Here is a 12,394-nt window from a genome sequence, read left to right on the forward strand (position 1 = left end):
GACAGGGCTACATGCAGGGTCCAAGCGTGCCATAGGCTAGAGACCATTCCCAAGGCTTCTCCTTATATACAGGAAGCAGACCAAATTCCCAAAGGCAGCTACTCAGCTGCCTGTGGTAGATCCCACCATGGATTGCCAGTCTCATCATGGGGAATAACTACCACCAGCTGCCCAGCCAGTCAACCAGGCCCAGCCAAGCTGACACACAAACATAACTACCACAGGAGGCAAAACTGTTAATAAGATTTGGCATTAGATTAGCTATTTGTTGTTGTTGTTAGGTGCCATCAAGTCGGCTCTGACCCACAGTGACCTTATATGTACAACAGAACGACACAATGCCCAGTCCTGTGCCAGCCTCACAATCCTTGCTATACCTGAGCCCATCGTTGGATCCACTGTGTCAAATCCATCTCATTGAGGGCCTTCTCCTTTTTCATTGACCTTCCACTTTACCAAATATGATATCCTTCTGCAGGGAAAGGTCCTTTCTGACAACATAATCAAAGTAGGTGAGATGAAGTCTGGCCATTCTCACTTCCAAGGAGCATTCTAGCTGCATTTCTTCTAGGATAGATCTGTTAGTTCTTCTGGCAATCCAAGGTACTTTCAGTATTCTTCACCAATACCACAATTCAAAGGCATCAATTCTTTGGTCTTCCTTATTCATTGTCCAGCTTTCTCATGCATCTAAGGCTATTGAAAATACCATGGCTTGGTTAGGCACACCTTAGTCTTCAAAGAGACATCATTGCTTTTCAGAATTTTAAAGAAGTCTTTTGCAGAAGATTTGCCCAGTGCAATATGTCATCTGATGTCTTGACTGCTGCTTCCACTGGTGTTGATTGTGGAACCAAGCAATATGAAATCTTTGACAACTTCAATCTTTTCTCCGTTTTTCGTGATGCTGCTTATTGGTCCAGTTCTGAGGATTTTCGTTTTCTTTATGTTGAGGGATAATTGACACTGCAGGCTACAGTCTTTAATCTTCACCAGTAAGTGCTTCAAGTCATCCTCACTTTCAGTAAGCAAGGTTGAATCATCTGGATATCCCAGGTTCTCAGTCTTCTTCCAGTCCTGATGCTGCATTCTTCTTCCTATAGTCCTCCTTTTCGGATTATTTGCTCAGCATACAGATTGAATAAGTATGGTGAAAGGATACAACCCTGACACACTCCCTGATTTTAAACCATGCAATATCCCCTTGTTCTGTTCGAACAACAATCGCTTAGTATATGTAGAGGTTCCTCATGAGTACAAACAAGTGTTCTGGAATTCCCATTCTTCCCAGTGTTACCCATAATTTGTTATGATCCCACAATCAAATGCTTTTGCATAGTCAATAAAACACAAGTAAACATCTTTCTGGTATTTTTTGCTTTGAGCCAAGATCCATCTGACATCAGCAATGATATCTCTTTTTCCACGTCCTCTCCTGAAACCAGCTTGCATTTCTGGAAGTTCTCTGTCAATATACTGCTGCAACTGTTCTTGAATTATCTTCAGCAATATTTTACTTGCATGAGATATTAATGATATTGTTAGATAATTTCCACATTTTATGAGATCACCTTTCTTTGGCATGAGTACAAATATGGATCTCCTCCAGTCAGTTGTGCAGGTAGCTATCTTCCAAATCTCTTGGCATAGCCGAGCAAGTGCCTACAGTGGGGCATCCATTTGTTAATACATCTCTGTGGGTATTCCCTCAATTCCTGGAGCCTTGTTTTTTTTGCCAATTCCTTCAGTACAGCTTTGACTTCTTCCCTCAATACCATTGGTTCTTGATCACATGCCACCTCCTGAAATAGATAAACATCGACCAATTCTTTTTGGTATAGTGACTTGTACTCCTTCCATCTTCTTTTGATGCTTCCTGCATAATTCAATACTTTGCCCATAGAACCTTTCACTACTGCAACTCGAGGCTTGAATTGTTTTTCAGTTCTTTCAGCTTGAGAAATGCCAAGCATATTCTTCCTTTTGGTTTTCTAACTCCAGGTCCTTGCACATTTCATTATAACAACTGACTTTGTCTTCTTGAGCTGCTCTTTGAGATCTTCTGTTCAGCTCTTCTATTTCATCATTTTTTCCATTTGCTGTAGCTACTCCCCTTCAAGAGAAAGTTTCAGAGTCTCTTCTGAAATCTATTTTGGTCTTTTCTTCCTTTCCTGTCTTTTAAATGACCTTATGCTTATTTCATGGATGATGTTTTTGATGTCATCCCACAACTCATCTTGTTTTTGGTCATTGGTGTTCAATGTGTCAAAACTATTCTTCAGATGGTCTCTAATTCAGGTGGGATGTAGTCAAGGTCATATTTTAGCTCTTGTGGACTTGTTTTAATTGTCTTCAGCTTCAACTTGAACTTGCATATGAGCAGTTGATGGCCTGCTTCACACTCAGCTCCTGGCCTTGTTTTGGCTTAAAATATTGAGCTTCTCCATGGCCTCTTTCCACACAAGTAGTTGATCTGATACCTGTGTATTCCATCTAGTGAGGTCCACATGTAGAGCTGCCATCTATGTTGTTGAAAAAAGATATTCACAATGAATAAATTGTTGGTCTTGCAAAATACTATCATGTGATCTGTGGTGTCATTTCCATCACCAAGGCCATATTTTCAACTACCGGTGATTCTTTGTTTCCAACTTTTGCATTCCAATCACCAGCAATAATCAATACATCTTGATTTCATGTTTGGTCAATTTCAAATTGCAGAAGTTAGTAAAAATCTTCAATATCCTCATCTTTGGCTTTAATGATTAGTGTGTCAATAATTGTAGTATTAACTGGTCTTCCTTATAGCTGTATGGATATTATCCTATCACTGACAGCACTGTATTTAAAGATAGATTTTGAAACATTCTTTGTGATGATGAATGCCACACCATTCTGCTTCAATTTGTTATTCCCAGCACAGTAGATTATATAGCTGTCTGATTCAAAATGGCCCAAACCACTCCATTTCATCTCACTAAGATATCAATCTTTATGTGTCCCATTCCATTTTTGACAACTTCCAATTTTCCTAGACTACTACTTTGCACATTCCTCGTTCCAATTATTAATGGATGTTTGCAGCTGTTTCTTCCCATTTTGAGTCATGCATCATTAGCAAATGGAGGTCCCAAATGCTTTACTCCATCCATGTCATTAAGGTCAACTCTACTTTGAGGAGGCAGCTCTTCCCCAGTCGTATTTTAAGTGCCTTCTGACCTGAGGGGGCTCATCTTCTGGCACTATATCAGACAATGTTTCAGGGCAATTCATAAAGTTATCCAGTAATGTATCAGACAGTGTCACTGCTATTCATAAGGTTTTCAGTGGCCAATTCTTTGAGAAGTGGATGGCCCCTTCCTTCTGAGTTTGTCTGTATTAGTCTGGAAACTCCACTGAAACCTGTCCACTATGTGAGACCCTGCTAGTATCTGAAATACCGGAGACATAGCCTCCAGCCTCACAGCAACACATAAGCCTCCACAGTACGACAAACTGACAGATGAGTGGTGGAGATTACACATGGGAAATGACAAAGAGGAAGGTCCAGGCTAAGCCCTAAATTGCATTTACTAACACTGGAAGGTGATCAGGCTAGGTCTTGGACATAACAATTTAAGATACTCAATACTCATTTTATTTAATCTCTCCGTAGCTTTTGTCATAGCTGAGATCACTGTCTCCTTGAATTACTCTCCTATCGTTAGCTTCTGAGGCAACAGCCTCCCCTGGTTTTTCTATTATTCACAGGCCACTCAGTTTGTTTCCTTGCTGGATATGTCTCCTCTTCCCTACATCTAAATGTTGGAGCATCTCATCTACATTCTTTTTACATGTCTCTTTTCAATTTTTTTCAATACCTGTTGTTGTTGTTGTTATGTGCCGTCGAGTCATACCTGACTCATAGCGACCCCTCCTTGGGTTTCCGAGGCAGTATCACTATGGAAGTAGGATTGCCCAACCTTCCTTCCGAGGAGTGGCTGGTGGGTTTGAACCGCCAGCCGTCTGGTTAGCAGGCAAGTGTCTTAGCCACTATGCTACCAGAGCTCCCATTTAATCCTATGGTTCCAAAACTCTGACTCTCTATATATCTACATCCCTAGCTTTTGCCTTGAACTCTAGACTCCTCCATCACAAACTGCCTTCTTGACATCTCCTATCAATGGCTAAGATGTTACTGAAGTGTGATAGATAATACAGTAATTGGTACAAATCTTAACTATATGTATTTACCCATGCAACTAACACCCAGATCAAGACAAAGAACATCTCTAGCACCTAAGAAATTTCTTATATACTTTCCCAGTCAGTATGCCCCTCATAAAAGTAATACCTATTCTGATTTTTATCACCTAGAATAGTCTTGGTTGTTCCCAAATGTCATATATGTGCAATTATACAGTATATGCATGTTTACCCCTGGTTTCTTTCATACAATATGTGTCAGCTGACAGATCAAATTTAATATGGCCAAACCAAACTCTCTTAATTATCCTTTCAACTTGTTCTGTCATAATGCTCCCAACCTAGTTGTTCAAGCCAAGAATTTAAGACTCATTCTTGACTTCTGTTTTTCTCTCTCACTTGACGTCTTCCCCAGTTAGAAAATCCTGGAAGATCTGCCTTTAAAATATATTCTAAATCTGACTTCTATGACCACTGTGGTAGTTAAGGTGTGTGTCAACTTGGCGGGTCTGGCTGAGTGGCTGGGCAGCTGGTGGTAGTTACTCCCCATGATGAGACTGGCAATCAACTCCATGGTGGGATCTACCACAAGCACCTGAGTAGCTGCTTTAGGGATGTGGTCCCTTCCCATATATAAGCAGCAGCTTTGGGACTGCTCTCTAGCTTATGGCATGCTTGAGCCCTGCATGTAGCTGAGTCGTTGTTCGGCAGCCTGCCATGCTCTGCCAACTGTGGGACTTCAAATGGACTTGAATCAATGGCCTGGCATGCTGTTTGGGAACACTGGAACTGGTTCTTTTTTACTTGTCAACCTTGGGTTTGTCAGCCTCAGCAGCTAGCAACTGTCTGCAAGAAGAGAAGCCTCTAGCTTCAGTGGGGCAGGAGCAAGAGGCAGAGCTGAAGCCCAAGGTCAAGGGGCTTTCACCCAGCCCCTAGAGCCTGGTACTTTGAACTTGGACTTCTAGCCTCCCAAACTGGAAGAGAATAAACTCCTGTTTGTTCAAGCCCACCGATTTGTGGTATATTCCTGTCAGAGCAGCACCAGGTAACCAAAACAACCACCTTAGTCCCAAATACCCTTATCTGACCACTCTAATAGTATAACAATGTCTCCTTGATTCTACTCTTGCCCCCTTAATCTATTTTCTACATGGCAGCCAAAGTGATGATTCTGAAATATGTATCTGAACATTTCTTCCTTCTCTTCCAAGATTCCAATGTTACTTCACTGCATTTAGAATAAAAACCCTAGTCTTCACCATGGCCCATAAGACCATATATTGTGCCACTTGACTAGCTCTCTGACCATGCTTCTAACAATTAATTTCACTTTCTCTGCTTTAACCACACTAGCCTCTTTCTCCATCCTCAAACATACCACACACATTTCTATCTCATGGCTTTTCACTTACTCCCTCTGCCCAGCATAGGCAAGGTCTCTGCTTTCAGTTCTTCACATGACCCATTCGCTCACTTCAGTCAGGCTCTGCTCAAATGTCACCTCCTCAGAGAGGTCTACTTTGACTACCCTATCTCAAACAGCAGGAGCTCTGGTGGCATAGTGCCTAAAGCATTTGACTGCTAACCAGCCACTCCTTGGAAGGAAGACTGGGTAATCTACTTCTGTAGAAATACTGCCTCGGAAATCCAAGGAGGGGTCATTATGTGTCGAAATCATCTCCAGTCACATTCCGTGTACTCTGTTTTTATTCTCCTTCATTGCTCTTATTTCTACATGACATTATACTATGTATTTATGGGCTTACCTATTTATAATCTGTCTTTTGCACCAGGCTACAAACAGAAAGGTCTGGCAATGTACTTCCATAAGTTCACTGAAAATCCTATGAAGTGCAATTCTACTTTGAAACACATGGGGTTGTCATGTGTCAGAATCGACTCAATGACAAAAAGTTTGTTTTTTCTTGGTTCCTTTACTATAATATAAGTTCTATTAGGGCAAAGACTTTATCTTTCTCAGGGACTAAAACAGTTTGTATCACTCTGTAAGGGATTAATAAGTAAATATTTGCTGATTGAATTGTATTAATGAATGAACAGTGAGTTGAGGTACCTCTTAAATGTCCAAGAAGAGGTTTCCAGATGGCAGTTGTATATAAAGGTCTTAACCTCACAGAAGAGATCTAGGCTGAGAGGAAAGTTGGAAGTTTTTGCCTGTTACAGAGGGTAGTTTGAAAGAGATTATAATCTAAAAGCTAGTCTCAAAGATTCCCACCTTCAATAGTTAATACAGGTGGATAAGGTTGCACAGGAGACTCGGGAGTTGCCAGAGAATTAATTTCTTGTTTATCTCTGTTATTAGACTATAAGATGGTTGAGGGCACAAATTCACCCATTTCTCAATTTCCTCACAGTAATGAACCTGGCACACAGATGGAACTGGAAAATTGTTGAATTAAAGAATGTCTATAAAATACCTCTAAAGCAAGATAAGGGGGTTCCTGGGTGGCACAAACAGTCAAGTGCTCAACTACTAGCCAAAAGGTTGCTCTGCCTCTTGCTCCAGGCCCACTGAAGCTAGAGGCTTCAGGTTGGTGATTCAAACCCACCTAGAGGTACCTCAGAAGACAGGCCTTGAGACCTCTTTCTTGAAAATCCTATGAAGCAGTTTTACTCTGTACACATGATGTTGCCCTGAGTAGGAATCAACTCAACAACAACTAACAACATAACAAACCTAAAACTATCAGTTTCAGTATCTTCTGTTCCATGAGTTGGAATCAACTCAATGGCAACTAACAGCAACAAAGTAAGTTATGATTAATTTTAAATTTCAAGTCAATCAACCACATACAAGTAACAATACAAAAGTATACCTAATTCCAGAATTACCTGCCACAAAGCTTTGTAAATAATATTTTCCACAGCTAAAGCAAAACTTTTTATCAGGTAAAACTTAAGCAAAATCATTAAGTTGTTTTTGGTACCTAACCACTTTCCCTTTTTTTACCTTTTTCTTGTCAACAGTTTTATTACTCTTTGTTCTATAAAACAAATCTTTCTTCTAATACTTACCCTCCAGGGTAGAAGGTGCTACTCCTACCCAGGATGTGTGTTTTTACAACCTTAGTCTTTATCACTGGACTAATTTTTTCTTTTCTTTTTGGTTTATTTATTTATTTTTGAACATTTTATTGTAATTTGGGTGAAAGTTTATAGAGCACATTAATTTCACATTCAACAATTTATAGACTAATTTTCTTCAGGACAGAAATTATCCTAATCATTTTTTACCCACAGTTCCAAACACAATGCCTGGCATTTAGTAAAAGCTCATGAAAACACTTTACTTTCTTTCCTAGAGTGAAGATTATACACACACACAATTTTTTTTTTAGTTCATACAGACATTTCACAAAGACTCATCATGAAAAATACCAGCAATTCTTCAAGTTTACTCCCAAAAAAATGCTATCAAATTTACTGCAGGAAATATAAAATCTGAGATATGGCACAGATTTATATGGATGTAAAACTTCTTGCTTAGTTTATTCTAATAAATTAAGCAATAAAGTACCTACAATACAAAGCAGTTTGTTGATTTCTTTCATTTTTCATTCATTACATATATCTCCTATTTTTCAGTTTATTTTTCTTCCTCTCCTGTGACTGAAGTCCGTGAGGGCAGGGAATGTGTATCACTCCCCACTAGTATATGAGCACTGCCTCATAGAGAGTAATACTCAGTAAATGTTTATTAAATTAACATATGATAGGTGCTGTGGGGATAGTTAAGACCCACTTTCTGACCCCGCATATATTCATTTCTTAAACACAACGAAGCTAAAAAGTACTCAGCTTCTCGGCTACCAATTTTCTTAACATATTCTACAATATGGCAAAAATAAATATAGAATCATGAAAAGAATTAGTTTCACTATTCATTACCTGATTCTAAACTGGGAGTACTCTTTGGTTCTGGAAAAAGATTATAGTCTGCTAATGTCATCACCCTATAATAAGAACAAATTAATGGCATTTTCTTAATCTTTCAGTAACTTTTGAGAATCCTCAAATAATCCTTAAAATAAAGACATTTATATGTAATCAGTTACCCTGTAGAAAAAAAAACTAATTAGAAAAAATGTTACCATATGTATATGAACAAAAATAGTTTAATAATAAAAGTCTATGTATTTATAGTCATTTAACAGTTTTAGACAATACATAGATAGGACAAGATACAGGGTTTAGAATCAGACAGATCTGAGTTTAAAATCCACTTCATTGCTTTTCTTGTAATTCTCTGGTAATAAATAGTCATTTTTAGGTAGTAAAAAGTCCAATGTACTATCACAACTCCAAACTACAATTATCCAATTTAATTTTTTTCCTTTTCCAAGGTTGCCTATGATTTCATCTCAATCTGTGCTGGAGAAAGCAGCAATTGTTGGTTTCTTATCTATTTCTTGTTCTTATTCTTCCTCCATTTGTAACCATTGTTTGGTGTTTATTAGCATTGGAGTAGGGGGAAGGAATCGCAGAAAGGGGACAGTAAAAGTCTCTTTTGATCCTACCTCACTCTTTTTTTTTAAATATACTTCTGTTGTGGTGAAAACTACACATCAAGACATTAACCAACATAACAACTTCCATGTTTACAGCTCAGGGACATCGATGACATTTTTCATGGGCTGCCACCATTATTGTTATCCTTTTCCAAAATATTCTACCACCATTCACATAAACTCAATGCTCTCCAAACAAAAGCTTCCCCTCCCCTCTCCCCCATCCCTCGTAACCACTAATAATCTTTATTTACATATATATATAATATATATATATATATATATATATATATATATTATATATATAACAAACTCACTACAGCAGTGTTGACTCCAACTCATAGCAACCCCCATTAGGTCTCCAAGGCAATAAATCTTTATGGAAGCAGATTGGCCCATCTTCCTTTCACGGAGCAGCTGGTGGGTTTGAATGGCCAATCTTCTGGTTAGCAGTCAAATTCCTTAGGCACTGCACCACGAGAGCTCTCTCTCTCTCTCTCTCTCTCTCACACACACAAACAAACGCACACGCACACACATACACATACTACTTATTTTACCTATTTAGCAATTTTCCCTCCCCTCCTCTCCCTGGAAAACAACAAAGAAAGTTTGATTCCACACGTAAACCTTTCCTAGACTTTGTACAATACTGGACTGTTCCGGTTACCTAGTGCTGCTCTGACAATAATATACCACAAATGGGATGACCTTAACAAACAGGAGTTTTATTCTCTTACAGTTTGGAGGCTTTAAGTCCAAGTTCAAAGTGCCAGGCTAGGAGCTGGGTAAAAGCCTCTCAGCCTGGGTTTCAGTTCTGCCTCCTGCTCCTGGCCCACTGAAGCTGGAGGCTTTTCTTCACTCAGCTGCTGGCTGCTGAGGCTGACAAACCCAAGGTTGACAAGTAAGAAGGCACAGTCCCGATGTTACCAGACCACACAGCATACCATTCATTCAAGTCCACTGAAAGTCCCAAGGACAGCACAGCATGGCAGGATGCTGAACAACAACACGGCTACATGCAGGGTTCAAGTGTGCCATGAGCTAGAGACCATTCCCTAAGCTGCTTCTTAAATATGGGAAGCAGACCACATCCCTAAGGTAGCTAGCTACTCAGCTACTCACGGTAGATTCCACCATGGAGTTGATTACCAGTCTCATAATGCGGAATACTACATCCAGCTACCAAGCCACTAACTAGGCCCAGCCAAGTTGACAAACAACCTAATTACCACATGGACTAATACAATATTTGTCCTTTTGTGATTGCCTTATTTTACTCAGCATAATATTATCCTCCAAGTTCATCCATGTTATGTGGTGTTTCGTAGATTCTACGTTCTTTAGTGTTGTGTAGTATTCCACTGTGCGTATGTACCATAGTTGTGTTATCCATTCCTCCACTGATGGGCACTTTGGTTTGTTTCCATATCTTTACTATTGTGAACAGTGCTGCAGTGAACATGGGTATGCATATATCTATTTGCGTCCCAGCTCTCTCTTCTTTAGGATATATACCTTGTAATGAGATTGTCAGATCAAACGATATTTCTACTTTCAACTTTTTGAGGAATCACCACACTGATTTTCACAGTGGTTGTATCATTTTACAGTCCCATCATCAGTGTATGGGAGTCCCAATCTCTCCACACCCTCGCCAGCATTTGTTATTTTCTATCTTGTTGAACTTTACTACTAGTGCTGGGGTGAGATGGTATCTCGTTGTTTTGATTTGCATCTCTCTAACGGCTAACAATTACAAACATTTCTTCAAGTGTTTGTTGGCTGGCTGAATATCCTCTTTGGTGAAGTGTCCATGTCTTCTGCCCATTTTTTAATTGGATTGTTAGTCTTTTTGATGTTGAGGTGCTGGAGTTTTCTATAAATTTTAGACATAAGTCCCTTGTCAGATATGTCATTGCCAAATATTGTTTCCCAATCTGTACTCTCTCTTTCACTCTTTTAGTGCACATAAGTCTTTTGATGCACATAAGAATTTAACTGTTAGACCATGTCAATCATCTAGTTTACCTTCTGCTGCTCATGCATTTTGGGTTATTTTTGATAGTCTATTTATGATATAAATTAGGGGTCCTAAGTTTGCCTCTATTTCTTCTTTGATGGACTTTACGGTTTTAGGTTTCACATTTAAGTCTTTGATCCATCTGGAGTTAGTTTTTGTGTATGGTGTAAGGTATGGATCATGTTTCATTTTTCTGCAAATGAATAACCAGTTCTGCCAGCACCATTTGTAAAAGAGAGTATCTTCCCCCATTGAATGGATTTTGGCCCTTTGTCAAAGATCAGCTGAGCATAGGTAGATGGATCTATATTTGGGTTCTCAATTCTGTTCTCCTGGTCTATGTGAAAATGACTTGTACCAATACCAGGATGTTTTGACTTCTGTGGTTTTTGAGATCCAGAGGTATGAGACCTGCTACTTTCTTTTTCTTCTTCAGTAGTGCTTTGCTTATCTGTGGTCTCTTTCCTTCCATATAAAATTAGTGATTGACTTTTCCAAATCCTTAAAGAATGTTGATGGAATCTGGATCAGGATTGCACTGAATGTATGGATTGCTTTGGGTAATACTGACATTTTCACAATGTTCAATTTTCCTATCCATGAACATGGTATTTTGTTCCATTTATGCAGATCTCTTACACTTTTTTGAAGTAATGTTCTGTAGTTTTATTTGTATAGGTCTTAGTGTTCCTGGTAAAATTTATTCCTAAGTATCTTATGTTTTTGGTAGCTATTGTAAATGGTATTGATTTCCTTATCAAAGACCTTTTTGCTGGTGTGAAAGAATCCAACTGATTTTTGTATGTTGTTCTTGTATCCTGCTACTATGCTAAATCTCAGGAGCTCTGGTAGCATAGTGGCTAAGGCAGTTGACTGCTAACCAGAAGGATGGCAGTTCAAACCCACCAGCCACTCCTCAGAAGGAAGATGGGGCAATCTACTTCCGTAGGGATACCGTCTTGGAAACCCAAGGAGGGGTCGCCATGAGTCGGGTCTGCCTTGACAGTACATAGCAACAACAACAACATGCTAAATCTCTCAATTAGTTTCAGTAGGTTTTTTTTTTTTTTTTTTCTGAGTCTCCTGGGTTTCCTATGTATAGAATCAAATCACCTGCAAATAGGGATAGTTTTACTTCTTCCTTATGAATTTGGATGCCCTTTATTTCCCTTTCTTGCTGTGTTGAACAGAAGTGATGATAGAGGGCTTCCTTATCTGATTCCTGTTTACAAGGGGAATGGTTTCAGCCTCTCTCCATTGAGAACAGTGTTAGCTGTTGGTTTTGTATATATGCCCTTTATTATGTTGAGGAATTTCCCTTCTATTCCTATTTTTCTGAGAGTTTTTTTTTTTTTTTTTTAATCAGGAATGGGTGTTAGAATTTATCAAATGCCTTTTCCGCATCTATTGATAAGATCATGTGATTATTTCCTTTATCTTACTATGTGATGGATTACATTGATTTTTTTCCTAATGTTGAACCATCCATGCATACCTGCTATGAATCCCACTTGATCATGATGTGTTCTTTCTTTTTTGATACATTGTTGGAGTCTACTGGGCCCAGGGTTACAGGTGAGGAGAGACAACTCAGGGATGCCCGAAGTAGCAAGCGGGAAGAGCAGGAGAAAGGGGATAAAAAGCCAGGAACCTGGAC

The 12,394-nt window shown here is 39.1% G+C and overlaps 1 protein-coding gene across 1 annotated transcript in view; it reads right to left on the reverse strand.

The window, feature by feature from the left end:
• MEIKIN (meiotic kinetochore factor) overlaps positions 1 to 12,394 on the reverse strand; it is a 151,681-nt gene that overhangs the window by 55,196 nt on the left and 84,091 nt on the right. Inside the window, exon 8 of the mRNA XM_042781380.1 lies at positions 8,095 to 8,159. Within this exon, the coding sequence (XP_042637314.1) occupies positions 8,095 to 8,159 (65 nt within the window). The remainder of the gene's footprint in view (positions 1 to 8,094; positions 8,160 to 12,394) is intronic.

This window comes from Orycteropus afer, unplaced genomic scaffold (genome assembly GCF_000298275.1).
Source record: "Orycteropus afer afer isolate SDZICR_OR568_19922 unplaced genomic scaffold, OryAfe1.0 scaffold00112, whole genome shotgun sequence".
NCBI classification, from domain to species: domain Eukaryota; kingdom Metazoa; phylum Chordata; class Mammalia; order Tubulidentata; family Orycteropodidae; genus Orycteropus; species Orycteropus afer.